General features: G+C 36.8%; 1 protein-coding gene across 2 annotated transcripts in view; it reads left to right on the top strand.

The window, feature by feature from the left end:
• LOC109375381 (guanine nucleotide exchange factor VAV3-like) overlaps positions 1-21186 on the top strand; it is a 35223-nt gene that overhangs the window by 4484 nt on the left and 9553 nt on the right. For both annotated transcript variants that reach the window (XM_019630758.1, XM_019630760.1), the window contains exons 2-5: positions 615-649; positions 4260-4376; positions 4927-5014; positions 11486-11615. In XM_019630758.1, the coding sequence (XP_019486303.1) occupies positions 4273-4376; positions 4927-5014; positions 11486-11615 (322 nt within the window). In that variant the 5' untranslated portion in view covers positions 615-649; positions 4260-4272. The remainder of the gene's footprint in view (positions 1-614; positions 650-4259; positions 4377-4926; positions 5015-11485; positions 11616-21186) is intronic.

Here is a 21186-nt window from a genome sequence, read left to right as displayed (position 1 = left end):
ATTTTCTAGTTGCCCTAAGCAAGTAGAAGTTGTTTTCCTTCTTTTTCTTTCTTTATTTGCATAGAAAATGTAATACTTTTCTCTTCTGCAAAGCTCTATAGGAGAAAAGGGGGGGGGAATGAATGTTTTCTATGACTTTTTCATGAATAAAAGGTTTCCAGGTGGTAAACTTCAAAATCAAAGTTTAGAATTTGTTACAAAATAAAGAGTCTATATGCAGTATATATTGTTTAGTTTGCCTGTTTTCCCAATGTCTTGGGAAAGGAGAGTGTTCTTTGGTTTTCCTAACATTTTCCTTTTAATTTTTTATGCTAGGATTAAACTGCCTTGATAATAAATATCAAAAGTTTCCAATTCATATTTTCCTGTTATCTCTCCCCTTGGAGGTACAGTGGCAGTAAAATGAATGAAAGAATGAATTAAAGCAAGATGAATTATTTTCTACTTATCTGACATATACTATGATTCACTCTGTATAAAATTGCCAATGGATAGTTCCAGGACTGTGCTACTTAGGGTTTTATAGAGCTGAGTCAGCTAAACTGAATTAATGATTGATTTCTAAAAGCTTCCCTTAAGTAAACTTAATCTATTTTTTCCTTTTTATATCCTAGGTGCCCAAACCAGTAGATTATTCTTGCCAACCCTGGTAAGTATTAAAAATGTTTATGTAGCTAAGTTGAAATACCATACCCTTAGCTCGAGGACGCCTTAAATGTGGGGGTAGTAAACCATATTCCATTTCCATTTGTTCTGGATATAGGTGTTTTCAGATGCAACAAAACATCATAATGAATTTATATATTGCTGACTTTTCCATATCTTTATCAGTGGGGTGTGTGTGTGTGTGCATGTGTGTGTAAGTGTGCATGCACATACATGTGTACTTAACTGTAAACTCAGTTTGTAACAGCCACAGAAAGGAATAGGACATAGGCAAATATGTATCTTGTATTTTAGAAAAGTAGATTTCATGAAGCAGAGAAAAAAACATGATTTCATTGTCTGAAACTAAAAATTAGCCCAGAAAGGCTAGTAGATCCTAAAACTACAATTTATAACATGTAATATGGGAGAAGCAAGATGTAGTCACATCTGACATTTGGGATCTATATGGAGCTCACTTACCACTTGGAGGCTAATGTTATCATTAATGGAAACAAGAAAGCAAAGTGGATAGTAATCACTTACTTTTTAGACATAAGTTTGAGGAGACAGTGATATCTTCAACTAGGAAAATATCTATATAGGATCCAGAATATTTAAGATTGTCATATGACAATAACTAATATACAGAGAGTGCCCAAAAAATGTAGACACATTTTAAGAAAGGAAAAAACTGTATTAAAATTGTAATACTCAATATATACCAATAAAAAAAAATGAATACAAGTCATGTGTATACAGTTTTTTGGGCACCCCCAGTATACTGAGTACTTACTATGTGCTTAGTATTTTACGCATTTTATTTCATTTTGATTTTCTAACACGTCTGTAAGGAAGGTTGTTCTTATTTTTTTTATATATGAGGAAACAAAGGTTAAGGCCATGCAACTAGTAAGTTAGAGCAGGATTCCAAGTTATGTTGTCTGTACATCTATACCACCTGTTAAAGTAAAAAAAAAAAAAAATGTGGTCATAGTCACTTATTTATATTTGTTTCCCTGAATTTTGTGTTTGGCTCCTCTTAAAATGACTGCATCTATTTTCATTTTCTTGATGTTGAAGTATATGCATATAAATTAAATATCAGGATATGTATATAAATGGAATATTCTGCAAGTATATATAGTACTAGTTCAGTTTGCAAATGTAGGGAACACCTGAGCTGAGTGACACTTTTAAAATATTCTGATTATTTTCTGATATATAACCATAGTGTGGAAAATGTCGAATTACTGCAGGAATACATTGTGTATAGGGTGGGATTCTTCTCATCTGCTCTCTTGCTGTCTCGGCAGTCACATCGCCTTTTCTAGTCATTATTTGCTTTCTCTGTCCTCTCTCTCTGGGCTGCAGCACTGAGCTTGCTGAAGAGATTGTAGCAGGTTTGTGTTAGAACTGGGAAACTTTGCTACATTTTTACCTGGTTTAAGGCAAATTGGAGGTCTTAGTTTCCATGGAATTAAAAACTGTCATTCTGACAAGAATGAAATAAGTAAAATAAAGATATTTTCATAGACGTGAGGCCTTCCGAGTACACATGGGATCATGCATCCATTTGCAGGAAGCTGAAGGGTGAGCTTGCAAACCAAGAAAGAGGGAGATGCAGAATCCAGGAAAGGGAAGCGAAGGGAAGGCCCAGGACTACGGCGACGCCGCAGGCTCGGACAGAAGGCCGTGCTGATTAGCCCAAGAGGGTGGAGGGCGCAGGAGGAATGAATGTCTCCATAGAAAAAGTGAACAGATACAGTACATGGTGTTGAGAAATGTATCATTGAGGGGTTTATAATTCCCTTGGAGAATTTGGAAAGAACTTGTGATAGAGACAAAGATGCTTGAGCAAACCAAACCTTAAAAATTAGTTTTTTGGATGTTAGATGTTCTTTGAATGTAACAACGTGACAAAACTAGGCCAGACAACAGCCTGGCTTTGTAGATGTTACAGAAGGGAGAGTGAGCAGCAGCACTAGGAAGGAATGAGCATAAGTGGAGAAAAAGTGATTTTCCTTCCTGACATCTGAAGTTGATACATTATGAAATTGTGGTTTAGTCATGTTATTTAGAAATATGCAAGTGGAAATAAGGAAAAAAATAGGTAAAATTATTGAAATGAGATGTTGAGTAGAATGCTGATAACTTGGGCTAATGTTGCTTTTTCTTTAAAATTATTATAGCATGGGTTGACTTTTTAAAACTATGTTCATGTGTCACTCTGATTAAAAATGCATATACTATATACTAATTGTGATAAGTGCCATGAAGGAAAAGAGAGATACTGTGATGAGTGTCATGGTGTGGAGAGTGAGAGTTGTGGGACAACGTTCTTCAGATGGGATGGCCAGAGAAGACCTCTCTCTCAATGACGAGAATGATGAGAAGGAATGTGTGTCGAGAGAGTGTTTTCCAGCCTATGAGAAGACTTAAGATCAAAAAGAGCTTGGTGAATTCCTAGACCTGAAACTGAAGAAGGGGGTTGTAAGAGATACGGTTGAAGTGGAAAGTGTTATTCAGATCATACTAGGTACTAATAATAGTTCATGGGTTGTAATAACTGCTTTTAACATGAGGTATCATCTACATAAAATGCCCTTAGCTTTTCTGCCTTGGTGGAAACCTCACATGTCCCCCTTCAACAAACTTCTGTTGAATACTTACCGTGTGTATTTTAAATAAATATTTAGTGTAGATTAGAAGTGGGTATTTACACTGAGCTACATGTGTCTACATGTGAATCAGAGAATTTTCTGCAATATAAACAAAAATGTTTTTCCTTTAATTTTTATTGGCCAAAATCTCTGATATATTTTGTCAGTAAATGCTAAGCCTCTATGTGATGTGAAGGGTTGCTAAAGAATATTTCACATTTGAACTTGGGCCTTTTATTATTGTGATTATTATGGAATTTGAGTATATTTAAGGCCAACATAATTTAGGAAGAACAGAATTCTGGTTTTGAGAAATATCTGTCTTTTACTCATAAATATCTATCTTTTACCCATTACTACTAATTGTTTAAGAAAACTGGTTATCAAATTTGTGGACTATAAGAATTAATCTTATATCCAAAAAATAATCTAAAAAAATAATTTAAATTGTTGCAGGAGCTTCCTTTAAAAGATGCTCAAAGGAGATTTCATTTCATAGTATGCATAGAAAAGGTGAAGCTTTTTGAGTTGTGTGTGTGTGTGTGTGTGTGTGTGTGTATGTGTGTGTGTGTGTCTTAGTGTCTTAGGCAGGGCAGCTCTTCCCTACACTCTCTACAACTCTCATCCTCAAACTCCCTACAATTCTCTTTCTAACCTAAGACCTACTGGCTCTTCTCTTTGTCCTATTTATTTGTTTGATAAGTATTTTCTGGGAACTTACTGTATATTAGGCACTGTTCACTTTACTCTTGTTAGCTTTGTAGAGCATTTGTGCTTGAAAGAATTAAAGGACTTTTCTCTGCATTATTTTTTTTGAAGCAATGTAATTAGTTGGTATAGAAATAAAAACAGCTTATTCTGCCACTGAATTACCCTGACAGACCCTTATTTTTAGCCTCTGTTCTCTTCCAGGTACATTACCTGTATTTTCTGTGTCATTGTTTCTTTCAGGTATGCTGGAGCAATGGAAAGATTGCAGGCAGAGAATGAACTTATCAATAGGGTAAATAGTACTTACCTTGTGAGGCACAGGAGCAAAGAGTCAGGAGAATATGCAATTAGCATTAAGTAAGTAGGACAAGTACTTTTACAGAAATAGATTTCCTGTTCTAATTGCATAGACATCTGACATGTGTAACACTGAAGTTGAAAACCAAGGTTCTAATTACAGTAGAAATAATGCATCTATCCAGACAGTTCATTAATACTTGAAAATATCTGTTAGAAAAACAGTACTATGTGTTATAGGTTGCTAATTGGCATATTGCATTTCTTTCATAACATTGTATTTTGGTGACTTGATGTGTGTATGTTTTTAGTAAAATCTAAGAGTATAAATTACTAGATGTTGTTTTATTTTGTGTTTCTGTATTCTCCAACGGAACTTACTAAACAAATTGGGCATAATGATTGGTCAGTCACTTCAAATATTGGTTGTATCTTCAACCAATCTAGTAAATATATTTTGTTAATTAGCTGTCACCGGTGTATTGGCATAGGTATACATTTTCTCTTCAGAATTAATTCCTATAATGTTATTGGGGTATGCCCTCTGGTAACTATTGATTTCTACTGATTAAAAACACATTTATATTCATAAGTTATTCATTGCCCACAGGTACAATAATGAAGCAAAGCACATCAAGATTTTAACAAGAGATGGCTTTTTTCACATTGCAGAAAATAGAAAATTTAAAAGTTTAATGGTAAGCATTGATTAGCTCTTTTCAATCTGTGGTCCTTATTTTTCTCTTATTAGATAGGTTAGTTTAATTCTGTAGTTTCTTGGAAATTTTGTTCCCTAAAAAGTTGTTTAAAGGGGATCATATTATAATTTTGCAGCAAATCCTGAAAATTTTAATTTTGAGAATTCCAATTGTTTTATGTTGCCCTAGTCATATTTTTCATTATAAACTAAGTTTGCAAGTTTTGGGTACTATTTCAGAGTCTACACTATTTGTGAGTCAGAGTAATAGACAAATTCAAATATAATCAACTTTCAGTTATTCGTGTGAGTTTTGCCTTGTGTTTCATGAAGCTCAGCAAATGTTTAATATCATCTCTTCCCTCCTCTCCCTTCCTCTGCTTCTATAGCTCCTCATTCAGGCAGAGGAAAGTATTTTAAATTATGGCATAAAGTTGTAATTGGTAAAATACTTCCCACATTTAGGTTCATTTCATATAAACTGCAACATAATGTCAAATGAAAAAGCTTCTAGTATTTCCTGCTATTTTAAATGACCTGTACTATGGTTTTCCTTCATTACCTTGGACAATTAAACATTAACAAGGTAACATTTTTACCATGTAACAATTGCTATTTCACAGGAACTTTATATTTAAATTGAAATAGCATATTGTTACCATGTTGCTTTAAATGAACATAGATTAATAGTATGTACAATTAAAAATTACAATTTAATTTTATTAGTGTATAAGAATATAAGCTATATATCATATAAACAATGCAGATATGTCATTATATGTGCATTGCTGATAGTAAAAAGTTCCTATTTCCTTAAAAGTGATCTCAAGTCTGTTTCTGAAGTTTGAGAGAGTTTTCCAGGATAAGGAAGAATTTGGATATAGGACATCAGATGCATTTGGAGCACTCTGCTAAGTACTTTGAGTTACATTGGGGAAGGACCACTCATTGATTGAACAATCAATCAAATGATACATGCTGCATCCTTCCGGAAAATATCTCAAAGCACTTTGCAGATGTTAACATGAAAGTTATAACTAAGTATATGAGAGCTTTACAAAGCAGACCAGCTTGAAAGCCTTATCTCAAAATTTAGAACTGCTGTAAGGCAGGAATCCATGTTTTAAAGAAATGGAAACATCCTGAGTTGGAAGAAAAGTAAGAAAGCCTCTCTGGACATAACTACCACAGTGCCAATCTAAAAGCTCAGGACGGGCGGCAAGAGCATGTCCTGGCAGATGGAAACGCTGTCAGATTGGTGGCCAAGATGCAGGCACCCTCCCTGCCGGAAGTGACTTACGTTCTGTTGGAAGCAGCAGGCTGTGCACTGAAAGAACTGGACCTGAGGAGGCTCTTCCTACAATGTAAACCTAGGAGGGAGGTGGTGAGTGGAAGCACAAATAATGAATGACAGGCCCAGCTGAGACATGATAAAAGCATGCACAGGGCGTCTCCTCCTCACTGCAAGACACCCCAGCTTGAGTTTGCACCTGCAGAACCTCCGTGGATGGTAACGAGGCTGCTCCATGGTGTTCTAGTAAATATGAGGCTTAAAAAAAATGCTGTGGAGCCAAAGATGACTGCCAGCCTTGCCGACTGTGCAAGTAACAAAAGGAACTCCCATCAGAGGAGACAAAGAGGATGAAAGGAATAGTCACTGGAAAGGGCCGATCAATTCAGCTTTGTGTCACCTGGGTCCAGCTCAAGAAAGTTCTTCAGCAACTAAGGTTAGAGGTGAAAAGCCCATAATGCCACAGTGACCTGGATTAGTGGACAGATCCTGGAGCTGCTATCTGCATAAAAAGCACTAAAGACCCAGAATCCAGATAATTGGTGCCAGAGAGGAGTGAAAATTTCTGCACTGATGTTCTAGAAGTAGAATTAAAAGTACTTGTCACAGAACTAAAATAAGCTCCCCTTATATGGTATGTGTGAAATATCAGAAATGCCACTGCTGGAGACACGTGCATATTATGTTTTCCTCCATATCTGGGGATCTTTTGTGAGGAAGCACATAGCACAGTGGGATAAAGGGAGGGGATTAAGAATAACAAAAACTAAAATGAAACTACAAAACGTTAACCAAAGTATATACAGTCATATACTTTGTATATGTTTGTATATGTTTGTGTATACTATGTATATACTTTGTATACTTTGTATATGACTGAAACACGTAAATATGTTTCAGTCAATGGCAGACCATGTGTACAACAGTGGTCTATAAGATTATCATGAAGCAGAAAATCTCCTATCGCTTAGTGACGCCGTAGCCATCCTGACGTCATGGGGCAATACATTCCTCACGTATCTGTGGTGATGCTGGTGTAAACACACCTACACCGCCAGTTGTATTCGTAGATGTGTAGCACATACACTTATATACAATATACAATACTTAATAGTGATAACGAATGACTGTGTTGCTGGTGTATGTATTTACTATACTATTTCATTGTTATTTTAGAGTCTACTGTTTATAACAGAATGTTTGCTGTAAGACAGTATGCCGTGTTATGCTGGCAGCAGCCTCATACATTTGAAGTCTCGACTGCATCATTTTCTCTTGATTTCATCTCAGGCCATATTGCTCATTGTGGCCCCGAACGGTTGGCATGACGAAATCGCCTAAGGACGCATTTCTCTGAACTATCCGGGTCACTAAATGACTCATGACTATATCTGTAAAAAGGAAGAAAGACAAGGAACTGAAAAATCTGTCTTAGAAAAATACTTTTGTCAGGTTTAGCAAATGACAGTAAAAAATGCTGACGAGATAGTCAAACTAGCCTGGAGCTGCCCTTGTTCTTTGTTTCTGTTCATTCGTTGAACAAATTTTTATTGAGTCCTTACTATGTAAAAAGCACCGTTTTTGCAGAATTCAAAAAAGACTCCACTATTCTAAAAATGCTTTTAAATTGAAAATCCGTCTGTACCAAGAACCTCACAAGGGTGCTGTCCTTTGAACCTGAAGTGGACAACTTCATGGATACTGAATCAGAAAGGATGGCTCCTATGGTAACCGGCCCCTTCGGAAGGAGATTGAATAGGCACCATAGCCTTCACTCGGGCAATGCAGGGCTTCTTTCTCTAAACCAGGATCACACAAGCTCCAGCAGTTACCTTTTATCATATCTGTGTCAAATAGCACAGTTCCCGTTCTAAGTAAATAGAGTCTGTGATTTTGAGTTGTTTCTTTGTAATAATTTGACATCCTCCCATCATTGGATGGTAAAGTTATATTCCTCTACCTATGAAACTCATTAGGGCCTGGAATTAAATTTTAATTTGAAATGGATGTAAAACACAATCAGAGTCCAGCACTTGTTTTAAATTAGCCAGTTTCTCAAAGAGAAGATGGGCCTTAGGTGGTTGTGACCTCAGCTTTTTCTCTTGGGTGTCAGTAGCTTCGTTAATCAAAATCTTTGTTTTTCTTAGTATTAAATTCAAATTCTAAATGAATTTCTGTATCCAGATTACAAGGCATTAATTTTGTTCTAATTTTCATGTATGCCAGACAATCCATATCCAAATGTTGTTTATAAATCATCTCCATGGCCTGTTTCCTTGGTAATTGGAATGACTGGCTCTCACTCAGTATTTTTTAGAGAGACTTGGATTGTTGACACTGCTGTGTCAGTGTGAGATAGGGAGAGCTTAGTAATTCCTTTGTTTAGAGTCTTCTTATTTACTCGTGGTACCTGAAGGTCAATGACTGCTAAAGCAGGGGTGGATTAGACTAAAATACGGAAAGCATAATAAAAGTATAAGTTGGAAATGATCCACAGTGACACTATTTAATTCTACCCAATTAGAAACATGTAGAAAGATTTACCCTCTTAAAACTGTAAAAATGGAACTAAAATAGCTTCTATGCTTAGTGAAGTGATAAAAAAGTGTTTTGCAGCTTACTAGTTCCCATGACTCTAAGCCTTGGAAAAGTCATTTTTTCTTCCATAAAATTTGGAGGTGGGTAGGTATTACATGATCCCCAACTCCTTTTCAATATAATAATTCTAGGATTTCTAGCCAACTTCTCATAAACTTTAATTCATATTGCGTTGTCGGAAATGTCGTGAAGCATTTTTGCAACGAAAAACATAGAAAAAAATACGTCATGACTTTTCCGACAACCCAATACAAATTCATAATATAATATATAAAATCCAAATTACCTATAACAAAACTACATCGAAATTCAAAGTTATTGGCTTCTAATTACTTTCAAGTTTAGTTTTGTATTTTTGATAAAAGAGCATATTTTACTCAGCTTAAATAATATGCCTAAAAGGACAATTCTCTTGTATCATTTGCATCAGCAGCACAGTATACATAGATACAGTGCTTTGCGACCTTACAAAATTTTGCCTTTTATTTTATTTTTTTCATTAAATAATAATATTGGTCTCTAGAATTTAATTCCATACCTTGCCTTTGTAAACCATGTTCAAAATCAGTGTAATACAAATGCCATACTGTGATCATTGAAGCCATTTTCAGGGTATAAACATTTATCTGTTATCTTTCTTTTTTTTTTTTAATCTGTTGATCTTTCTTTTTTTTTTTCAAGTTGACTCCAAGTTCCAAGTTTCTTTGCTTCATCAGGGATCCCGACAGTCTAGTTCCAGGGAAGGAAGAAATACTTTATTTTTAAAGTTGCAGGTAGAATGTGTGTAGAAGCCTAGCATCTCAGGTCTAAGCAAACAAAGTTCCTGGTACATCATGGATGCTTAGCAAATGCTCCTTCCCTTTTGCCTCCATTTCTATGTACTTACTTTCTCCAGGAACTGTTTGCCAGTAGTGTGAGGTAGTTGAGGGCACACCTTTGGAGACAGACACCAGCTATAAGCCCTTGACCTCACTGAGCCTGAGCATTAAAGGGACAAGGCCTATCTCTTGTTTCTTGTGTGAAGATTGGGAGAAACTATATAAAAACCCTGGTACATGACAGCATGGGAGCTGTTTTGATATTCACACAGACCATCCTTGACTATAGTCTGTGAAATGGTTTGTTTTCTCCATTGTACAGAGGAAGGAGTTGACAGTTTTCCGTTTGCTTCATCCAGCGCCTCAGCCCCACCATGCTGCTTTTCATTTATGAATGTAGTCTGTATCACCTCGTGGCTGTTTCCAGCCTGACTGCTCTACTTAAAATAATCCTTTCCTCCTCCCTGATTTTTGAAATTTCACCTGTCCTTCACTTTAAGCCAAGCTCTCTGCATCATGAAATCTTCCCTCATCCTCCCCACTGAACTCACAAAAAATAGCTCTCTCTCTTGCCTTTGAACTCTCATAACCCCTCACTCTCCTTCAGGGGTGAGAACTCCTAGTTATCTTGTGACCCCTGGAACTCCCTGCATAATGCATTCCACAACTCATTGAGTTTTGTCATAAATGATTAATAAATCATTGATGATTCTCTTTTCTTCTTTTGGGTGATTTTTGGCCCAATTCATTTTTGGGGGGAGCTTTGAACATAAGCACCGAATGGAGGTATTAAGTTGATATAAGTGTGATATTTTAAGAGGTGAGTTGCTTTTACACTGCTTGTAAACAATAGTTTACAATAGAAATATAATAGAAACACCAAATAATTAGGTTAAAAGTGATTTTACTTTGATTTTAATTTAAGGTATTTGTAAGCAATGTTCTATCTATGGTACTCATCTAATAATAATATACATTGTTTTCATTATGAATTTGTTATTATTTAATTTCTATTTAAAGTAGAGGGATTCAGGTTTGTGCAAAATCTATGAAACCAACATCTCAAAAGAAATTTCCTGAAATTTTAGTATGAAAGATGGTGGGAGGTTATTATATTAGGCTTGGATGTATTTAAGGCAAATTAGGCATTAGAGAAAGTTGGAAAGAACCCCGTTATTAACCTCTGTAAGTACGAGAGGACATGCAGAGCTATGAGATAGTCACTAACACTTCATCGGAAGCCAGAACCAATGTCAAGTAGCATTTGTGGTTTATCAACTTTGGTTTAGCATGGAAAAGGACCTCTAGAATCAAGTTTGTTTTTCTGTGATGTTGAAAGAACATGCAGGAAACTAGAAATTGCTATATATTCAGCAAACAGCTGTTCCCTTTATTTTTGTTTACAAAGGCAAGTATTTCATAAATAAGAACAATAATTACTGTTCTGAAATTGAGGTTTAGTATGGTTTCTTTTCATTTACCACATCCGACTAAAGCCTAACAGGATGTTCTCTATCCATGAATAACAATAGGGGTAACTCACATTACAAACACCCGAGTAACAAGGACTGTCACAAGGTAGGTGTCATGTACATCCATCCAAGCAGCAGGGAGCAATTATTATTTACTCTTCCATATGCTTATGGGAAATTTAACACTAAATTGGTTATCCTTATATGTATAGAATTATGTTAAGGACTTCATGTGTTTGAGAGCAGAACTCTCTTCATCAAAAATGATCTTTTATTTTTGTTTTTTCCTATAGGAACTTGTGGAGTATTACAAGCATCATTCTCTTAAAGAAGGATTCAGAACCTTAGATACAACTCTACAGTTTCCATACAAGGAGCCAGAACATTCAACTGGACAGAGGGGTAACAGAGCAGGCAACAGCTGTGAGTATTGTAATTTAGAATACAATTTGCTGTCACTTAAGGATTGAAGGCACAATAATATTAAACATCTTTATTCCAAAATTTGAAATATACCCAATTAATATGCTAATGAGTTTAGCAAGGAATTTTTCTAGCTAAGCAGAATCAGACAGACCAACTGGTTTATGAACAAGTCGAGATATGATTCTTTGGGCCAAATTGAAAATCATCTTTGTGTTCAGAAATTCATGAGAAATGTAAAGAGTATGTTAATATGTAAGTTTTGAAATTTTCACTGACTTCTGTATTAGCCAAACTCTCTTTAACTTTCACACGTTGGTGGTCATTATGCCATTTGACTTAACACTATTTAAGTGAGGCTAGTGCACAGCTCTCCCATCTAGCTTCCTATCCCAAACCTGCTTATAGTTCTCTTTCAGTGATTACTTTTGGAATTTTTTAACTGACTAAATCATGTTTCCTCTGACGCCAGAATTTCTAAAAGTATACATTAGCCACTTTTTTTCAGAATGAGTACTGTGCCACCACTATTCACCAAAGATTTACACACAAACCAAAAGAATGTTATAGTTTGAGTGAGAGTTCAAATCAAAAACTTTTTTCTCGTCACCATTTAATGTCACATCATCTTCCTGGAAGTAGATATAGCATGTAAAGAGAACATCATGATGAAAAATGTTGTGAGTAAAATGTGATTTCTTCTCTTATTTTGATACCTTTTTTTTTAAAATAAAACTGTTTTGAAGGAGAAATGACTATGAATACAACTTTGTTACCCTTAGAATCCTTAGCCTAAGCAAAACTAGAATACCTAGAGATATTTCAAGAAAGAATGTCTATCAGTGTAATGTAACTTGAACTTTTTTTGCCCCCTAAAAGCAGAAACTGGAAAGGAAACAGGTAATGTTCAGGGCTCAAACAACATCAGTAAAATTTCATACCCTTCATATAAGTAAATACACAAGTAATTTGTCACATCAACTGACAGGTTTGTGTGTTTTTATTTGAATAACTTAATAGCTGTTCTCTTCTCAAGGATCAGTGATAAATGACCAAGCTTGTGCAGTGAAAGTTGTCAGAGCACACTTTGTGTTGAAACTTTGAACTCCTATTAAAAGTTCTCTTTCTCTCTCTCTCTCTCTCTCTCTCTCTCTCTCTCTCTCTCTCTCTCTCTCTCTATATATATATATATATATATATATATATATATATATATTTAGCCTAATGTTACCCAATTTCTTAGATTCTCATTTAGGTTGAAGAGTTTTACATTTTTATGTAGAGTGATCAGAGAAGATAGCACTCATAAAGTGACCAGGAAGAAGTAAGGGAGTGAATTAGTACTTCAGTCAGCAATAATTGCTTAAGGTTTACACTCCACGATTATTCAGTCATTACAATGGAACAGGATTATAATCTTAGATGGAATTTCTGGCACTGTCCCAATGTTTTATGAACTTGATGTTGACTTTGTATAAAATAGGTATTTTCTACAACAGTGGCTATCTTATAAACAAGTATAATGGTATTGTATAGAACACTAGGAATAAATGAGATGTCACATATAAAGCACTCAGCATGGTGCCAGCACATGTAGCACTCAGGGAAGGTCAGCTGCTAACTACCATTTAAACCACTTCAACTTTTACTACTGCCACAACTGGTCACTCCTAACACAGAAAACATTGTCGTGTATTTGTAAGAGTTGACGAAAAAATGACTAATTTTAACTCACAGCAACATATATCTTTGCTTTTGTGACTTTTTAAATATGCCTTGCTTATTTCATACCACGCTCTGATTAAGGATTAACCCTTAATTAAAACATCGCTTCTATTTTTCGGCGTGTCGAGCGTCTCAGGCAGCGGTAAGGAGGGGATGCTGCATATTCTGCGTAGCAAGAGCATTCAGGATGTCTTTATGGCCCTTACCTCTGGTTCATAGGTTGGGTATGCTGCTAAATATCATCTAAAATAAGTACCCAGACGTCTTCCCTGGGGAGACTGGATTGGACGCTGACACAGAGCCCTGCCGTCCATGACTTCTAAAAGGCTTCGGAAACGGAAACCTAGTGCCACCCTGTGTTCTGGGTAGAGGTTGAGGTTGACGTTCCAACTCCTGAAACCTGCTATTTATTACTATTTCTTTCTTAAATAACATAGTCACCCTGGGAACAAAAGTCCCAGGGCATTGTAGAAGACACTGCTTGCTTGTTAGCCCAGGTCAGAGTGTTCTTGGGCAGATTGCCAAAAATGTTTCAGGTTTGTAAAATATGATATGATGATGACAGAACTCCCTCATGCAAATGCAAAATAACATATAAAAATAGATTGATTAGCATTACACAGGAGTCCAGAGTATCGGGCAAGGAGCACAGAGCAGTTCTAGGTTAGGAGACTTTATTTTTGCCTTTGGAATGACTTAGTGTTTCCAAGAGAAGAAGAGGAGAGAAAGAAGGAGGAGAGGACAAAGGGAGAACTCAGGCATAGCAGTGAGCTGTTGTGTTTCCCTAAGAAACCGCAATGACTCCATCCATGGAGGAGGTGCCAGTCTGCTCTGTGGAACCACGTAAGGATCCCCTACTGATTCAGGTGTACCCGTGGGCTTGTGCATGTGAAGGGCACTGCAGTGACCTTTGTGCCTTTCTTGCTCTGCAGTGAGCACTTAATTATTTTCAGGTCTGCTACCGAGTAGCTGTCTGACCTCAGGCAAGTCCCTTAACTTGTCTGGGCCTCAGTTTTTTCATCTAATGAATAAGGAATGAGATTAAGATATGTTATTATATTCTTTTCCAGATAGCATCTTAGATTTCTGGTTTTGTATGCATGAGAGAAGGAAGTAAAGCAGAATGTTAATAGACCAATTACACTAGGAAAAGTTGCACAATTAGCTATTTTTTTGGTCTTAAAAAAAAAACCTTTCACCTTTTATTTGTTATTTTTTAATAGTTCAGTTTTTCACTAACCATCATCTCTTCACACTCGTACAGCACATTTTCACATTATCTACAAAATGATCTTTTAATAAAACCTTCCCTACATCCTGTATACTTCTGTTATGGGATTTATCGTACAGCTACATACAGTAGAGACCCTGTCCTTACACATAACATTCTTCTTTTCATCATTGCTAACACTCAGAGGGCAGCTCTTAATGCCAAGCAGTGAGATAGGTGCTTTACTTACATTTTGTCCTTTAATCTTTACAGTAACCCCATGATGAAGGTAGTATGTTAATCTCTGTTCTGTAGATATGGAAGCTGATACATGGAGAAGCTCTGTAATCTGCTTGTGTTGATTCAAGGAAGGAATGTCGGGAATTGGATCTTAGCCCAGGCTGAGATCTACTCCCAGACATGGGCTTGGGCTTGTTTAGAAAAATATGACCTGGTGACATTCCGCTTTAGATTTCTGCTTCGAAGGAGCCAACTCTTTATGTAGTGCTGTGTGTGTATGTGTGCGTGTGTGTGTGTGCGCGTGTGTGTGTGTGTGTGAGTGTGAGAGAGAGAGAGAAAGAGAGAGAGAGAGAGAGAGAGAGAGAAATTGGGTGTCAATTTATTAACAAGAATACACATTTAAACTTCATTGCACAATTAGATATTTCAAGACTCATAAGCAGACCTCAAACATTTTTCCAAGTGCTTATTTATGGAGCATTAGTTTGACCACAATGTAGAGATGGCTAACTTAAAAAAAAAATGTTGGTTGTTATTATATTTAGATAATCTCCAAGTATTTTCTCACAACTATTAATTACAAAAGGAAAGATGGAAACAACTGAAGTGATCACAGTTAACATCACCAGTAATAGGACCAGTAGATAATTGTGTACCCCCAGTGGGATTCCCCAAGAACACACCACCACTTTGATGACATTCCTGTTCCACAAATACATAATTGGTGTATAATTATGAGGAAACATCAGACAAACCAAAATTGAAGGGCATTCTACAGAATAATTCGCCCATCCTGTTCACAAGTGTCAATGTCATGAAAGATGAAGAAAGACTGAGGAGTTGTTTCAGATTAAATGAGACCTAAGACACATGACAACTACATGCAACATGTGATCCTGGATTGAATCCTGGACCAGAAGAATGTCCTTTTTTTGCTAAAAGGGATATGCGTGGGAAATTTAACAAGTTTTGAAGTTTTCTGGATTCAGTAGTAGTATTTTTTTGCTTTTGATAATTGTACTATGATTATAAAAGAAGAAAATACATTTGCTTTTAGGAATTATACACTGAAATATTTAGAGATAAAGGGCCTTATGTCAGCAACATATTCTAAAATGGTTCAGGAAAAACTCAGAAATTGATAAAGCAAACATAGTAAAACATATGAAACATATGAAAAGTTTAAGTATATGGGATTTTTTTGTACTTTTCTTGCTACTTTCCTTTAAATCTGAATTATTTCAGGATTCAAACTTTTAAAATTTGGCGATGATCCCATTAGTTGAATAGGTCTGACAGAGCTGATTTACATTGTTTTAAAAGATCACTGGCTACTCTGTGAGGAGTGGCTTGGAGGGAGGCATGGGCAGAAAAGAGATGAGTGAGGAAGCTATCACAGATGTCCATGGGAGGCATGATGGTGGTTTGGACAAAAGTTGAATAGTGCCAGTGGAGCAGGACAGTGGGCAGATTTGAATATATTCTGGAGGTTGAATTGATTGGATAAAGGAATTGGGGTAGAATTAGTACAAGTATGATACGCAAGTATTTGCCTTGGACAACTGGCAAATGGTGAAACCCCTGACTGACCAGGAAAGAGAAGAGGTATAACAGGTTTAGAGAGAAGGTGATACATTCAATTTTGCACAAAATTTTAGGTACGTGTGCATACTCAATGGTTCAGCAGGCAGTTGGCACCAAGAAGAATGGTCTGGGTTGAAGATAGAGTTTTATGAATCATTAATACTGCATTTCATACCATACATAGAACATTGTATAATTTGTGTATAGGTTTAATGATTTCTTTTGGTGCCTTGTTCCCAGAAGCCCTAGGAACCAGCCTCTTTTGTTTCTTATTCTCAAATTGCACCTTGCACAGTGCCTTTCATGAAACGGGTGCAGAAAGGCCTAAATAAGTGAAGTCAGAATCTAAGGTCCGTGGGAGACAAAGCAGGTATTGAAGTGCTTTGTGGATTTGATATTTGAAGAAGCATGGAAAGATGGTGGGTTTGAAAACAAAATATAGATCAGCATGGTTTTTTTGGTGTGGTGACAAATATTATAGTAATTCTTCAAAATCTGACAAAGGCTTTCTGGGTCATTGGGACCGTAAAAATGACCTTGAAGGAAAACGTAAAAGCCAGAGCCAGCACCTGGGCTGCTCTCCCTGGTGTGGTCTCTTTTCCTTCTACACAGGTATCCACAATATTCTGCTGGTCTTCTCACAAGGTGCTTACGCTTCATTTTAGCCAGTGTTTTAGAAACTTGGACTTGGAGGATTTGTATAATTTATATTTATTTATCTCAATGTAACATAATATAGCTTTTTTATTCCTAACAATTCCTGAAAAATCCTGATATGCTTTACCACTACTTATTAGTTTTATTACAATGTAAAAGTAGATAATATTTAATACCTCCTTCATACAAACTCCTCAAACATCTACTTGAGTTTTTACCTTCTCACCCTTATAATTCAACATACCCAAGTTCATCTACCTGTATTTTCTGACCCCCTTATCTTATCCTCAGTCTTTTGTCATCTCTTTCCTTAGCCATTTGGTGTTTGGTTTTGAGTTGGTCTAGCTTTATTCTTCTCATATCTTAAATATTGATTTTAATCTCATTGTATTAGTTTCCTAGGGCTGCCATAAAAATTACCACACACTGAGTAGCTTAAAACAACAAAAATGTATTCTCTCAAGTTCTGGAGGCCAGAAGTCAGAAATCAAGGCATTGGCAGGGTTGGTTCCTTCTGTAGGCGCTGACGGAGCAGCCTTCCATGCCTCTTCCCCAGCTCCTGGACGGCTGCTGGCAATCCCCCACGTTCCTGGGCTTATAGATGCATCACTCCAATCTCTGGTCTTCACACGATCTTCTCCTCTGTGTGTCATCTCCCTTTCTCTTCTCTTGTAAAAACACTTGTCATTGCATTTAGAGCCCACCCTAATATTGGATGATCTAATTTTGGGATCCTTAACTTACATCTGCTAAGAACTTTTTGCAAATAAGGTCACATTCACAAGTTCTGTGTGGACATATCTCTTTGAGGGGCCACCATTCAACTCACTACAATCTTAGTATTTTAAATATTTTCATACCTATTATAATCTTTTTTCACTCTTTATAACTTGAGGTTATAAGATGACTTTGCATTATTAGGGCAGATAAGCAATGGGTAAGAGTTACAAGGAACACATGACCTTAATACAATGAAGAATTTTCAATGGATTGTAGCTTTCCTTCACTGAAATGCACTGTCTTCCTGAGAGAAAGCACATCTAGCCCATGCAAGTTTCCAAGAAGAACCTACATCACCATCCGGGCCACCCTCCTATGGACATACTCAAATTTGTCAGACCTGAGCACAAAAATTTCAATATTGCTTGACTTGCTGGTTCAGATTTTTCCCTATTCAAAGTTTAATCTTCCCCAGTTAATTTTCCCCTCTTTCCTTTATCTTTCCTCCTCAGAGGGCACAGTTCTGCATACTTGGATGAATCCAAGAACTTCTCCCCTCATCTCTTCTTTAGTTATTACATCTTCACCAGTAACCTCCTCCATAGGTCCCACATTCATTCATTCAGCAGATCCTTATAGAGAGCCCACTACAGGGCAGGCTGCTGGGATTTTGACCATGGTGTTGGCAGACCATCCGTGCCCAACCTAAGCAATAGGACAGTGGGGGATGGTGTGCACTCTACCTACTTCTCTGCTAGGATGTTGCCCCACCCCCACATAAGCCCTGTTTTCTCTGTACCATATTGCACTAGCGATGTGTGTCTGTGACTCTCTTATGGGCCTTAAGGCAGGCCTCATTGTGAAGGTAACACTTGAGTAAAAACTCAGGACATGAGAGAGGGAACAGCCAGTGCAAAGGAAGAAGTATATATGACATGAGCAATGTGGCCAGAACAGAAGAAGCAAGAGGAAATGCAGGGAAGAAGTCAGAGTGGTGGGGAGGCCATGTGAGTCTTGATAGTACTGAGGCTTTTACTCTGGAGGAAGTGGGAATCTTTGGAGGGACTTAAGCAAAGGAGAGACATGGTCTGACTTAAAGTTTTAACCGGGTGGTTCTGGCTTTTCTGTTGAAGAAAAGACCTTCGGAAAGAGGGGGACAAGGTAGAAACATGAAGACCAGTTGACGGGCTCATGCAACAGTACAGATGAGAGATGGTGGTGACTTGGACCAGCGTGTAGCCACGTAGGTGATGTGGTTTGAAGCTGACCCACCAGGGCGCTGTGACATATCAGACATGAAATAGAATATGTAGCAAGAGAAGACTCAAGAGTGACTCCAAGGTTTCTGGTCTGAGTGACTGAAAGATTGGATTTTTTTTAAGGGAGGGGTTCAAAAGGAGCCTAAAGCCTAGAGAGAGAGCACTCTCAATTCAAAATGAATAATTTCCATATCTCTCCATCATTTCTGTGTGTGTCTGTCTCTTCACTAATGTGTAAGCTCCTTGGGCATCAGATGCTGTCTTATTTGTCATATCTCCTCTAGCTCCTTAGCATAGTACTTTGTACATTTATAGTTATTCAATAAATGTCTGCCAATTATTTTCAAAGACTTAAGCATTTAGACTGAATAAACTAGATGCCTATAAATAATCTGAAATCCCTGGAAATGTCAAGTGATCTAATTTTCCATAGTAATAGGAAAGGCCTTATACTCATTTTTTTCTTGCTAATGACATTGTATGTTTATACTGTGCAGTACTGAATACAAAGTAGCTGTTCATTTTTTCCAGTAATTCTAGATATAATTTTTCTTGTTAGATCTCTGAATTTCAGGTTAAAGGAGGTTTGTCCACTTACCAGATGTCAGCATTCTACTAAATGAAACCAATCTGAATTATTCCTAGTTTTTTTCAGTGACCGTATATAAAATATACAATAAACACTAAACAAGAATTTGTTTTTTTCATTTGTTTCATTGAGGGAGATGGAGGAACAGGTATTTGATCCTATGCCTGTGACTGTTGCTGGGAGTCTTAAGAAGACACATTCAAGCTGTAAAATAAAACCAGGTTACAGATCACAAATTTAAATTAAACATTCATTGATCCTCAGCATGTTCTCTGCTGCTGAGCCATCTGTAGACAGTCTTGGTAAAAAGAACCTCCTGGATCAGTCATCGTAGTGTCCCACATGGGAACTTCGTTCTTCTGGAAAACCTCTAGACCACTGCTGGGCAGTGAATGCACAGGGATCCCTGTATTGATGATAGCACCATGGGTCCAATTGCCTAATACAGACGGTGCCAAAAAAATGTATACACATTTTTAGAAAGGAAAAAACTATTAAAATTGTAATAATATATACCAATAGCAAAAGATGTTACAAGTCACGTTTGACTTCTGCAATTACAAGAGGTGCTCAAAGTGGTTACCATCAGCGTCCAGACACTTCTGATTATGGTGAACTACTGCTTGAGCCACGCTGACCAAAGGGTTCACTTGTATACATTGCTTGGGCACCCCTGGTATTTTTACTAACAGCTTTTTATTACGTAAATGAGTGTCAACACATGCAGTTGTTACAACTTAAAGCTGAGCGTTAGGTAATGTCTATCCCAAAGAATAATTAGCAAATGCATGTAATGGAAAATTAAGTGGTAGTTCAAAAATACTGTGTGTGTTGATAACCAGTACCTCAGGAAGAGTGCTGATTGGTCTCTACTGTGTACAAATTCCAAACATTATTGAAAACTGATATTCATTTGCTCATGAACAGAAGTAGCCTGAGCAAAGCAGAACTTATCACTTTAAGGCAGTGCTTAATTAGCCTTGACAACAAAAGTATAGGCATCAGATATCAGCTCGCTCCTACTTTTCTATTCTACTGTAAACACTGTGTTCTTTTTTTAAATTGACTTACTTCTGTGTTCTGTGGCTTTATCTTCTTGGCCAAGTCTCAGAACTGAATAATATTCACTAATGATTTGCCAATCAGTTGATTATGGCTATGTTGACAGCTTCTGTTTCCAATTTATTTATTTAACAGATAACTTCTGTTTTGATTAAAGAATGTTGGTACTTCGGGTTTTGTTTAACTTGGAAATAGTTGATTATATTCTTAATAGTTGCTAATGAGAAACCTGAAGTCACTAAACTATAGGCCCCTTATTTGCTATGTTCCATGACTGTTAGCCTGATTGCATGCCAGGTGTCATACATGTGAGAAATGACCCGAAAGCCCTGCCTGAATGTGGGGGTCTCTGTAAGCAAGGTTCTCCTCTGTCTGTGCTAATAGGAGTTAAAAGTGTTTGAGGAAGGAAATTAAGCCCTTAACCACAGCAGGCAGTTTGCAGCTGATTATTTCAATGAAAAAGATCTCAACGTTAATTTGATATTGTCTCAGTGGGTACAGACATGAATAAAAGAGTTCTTTCTC

This window comes from Hipposideros armiger, unplaced genomic scaffold (assembly GCF_001890085.2).
Source record: "Hipposideros armiger isolate ML-2016 unplaced genomic scaffold, ASM189008v1 scaffold_939, whole genome shotgun sequence".
Taxonomy (NCBI): Eukaryota; Metazoa; Chordata; class Mammalia; order Chiroptera; family Hipposideridae; genus Hipposideros; species Hipposideros armiger.
This window is presented reverse-complemented; position numbering and strand designations above follow the sequence as displayed.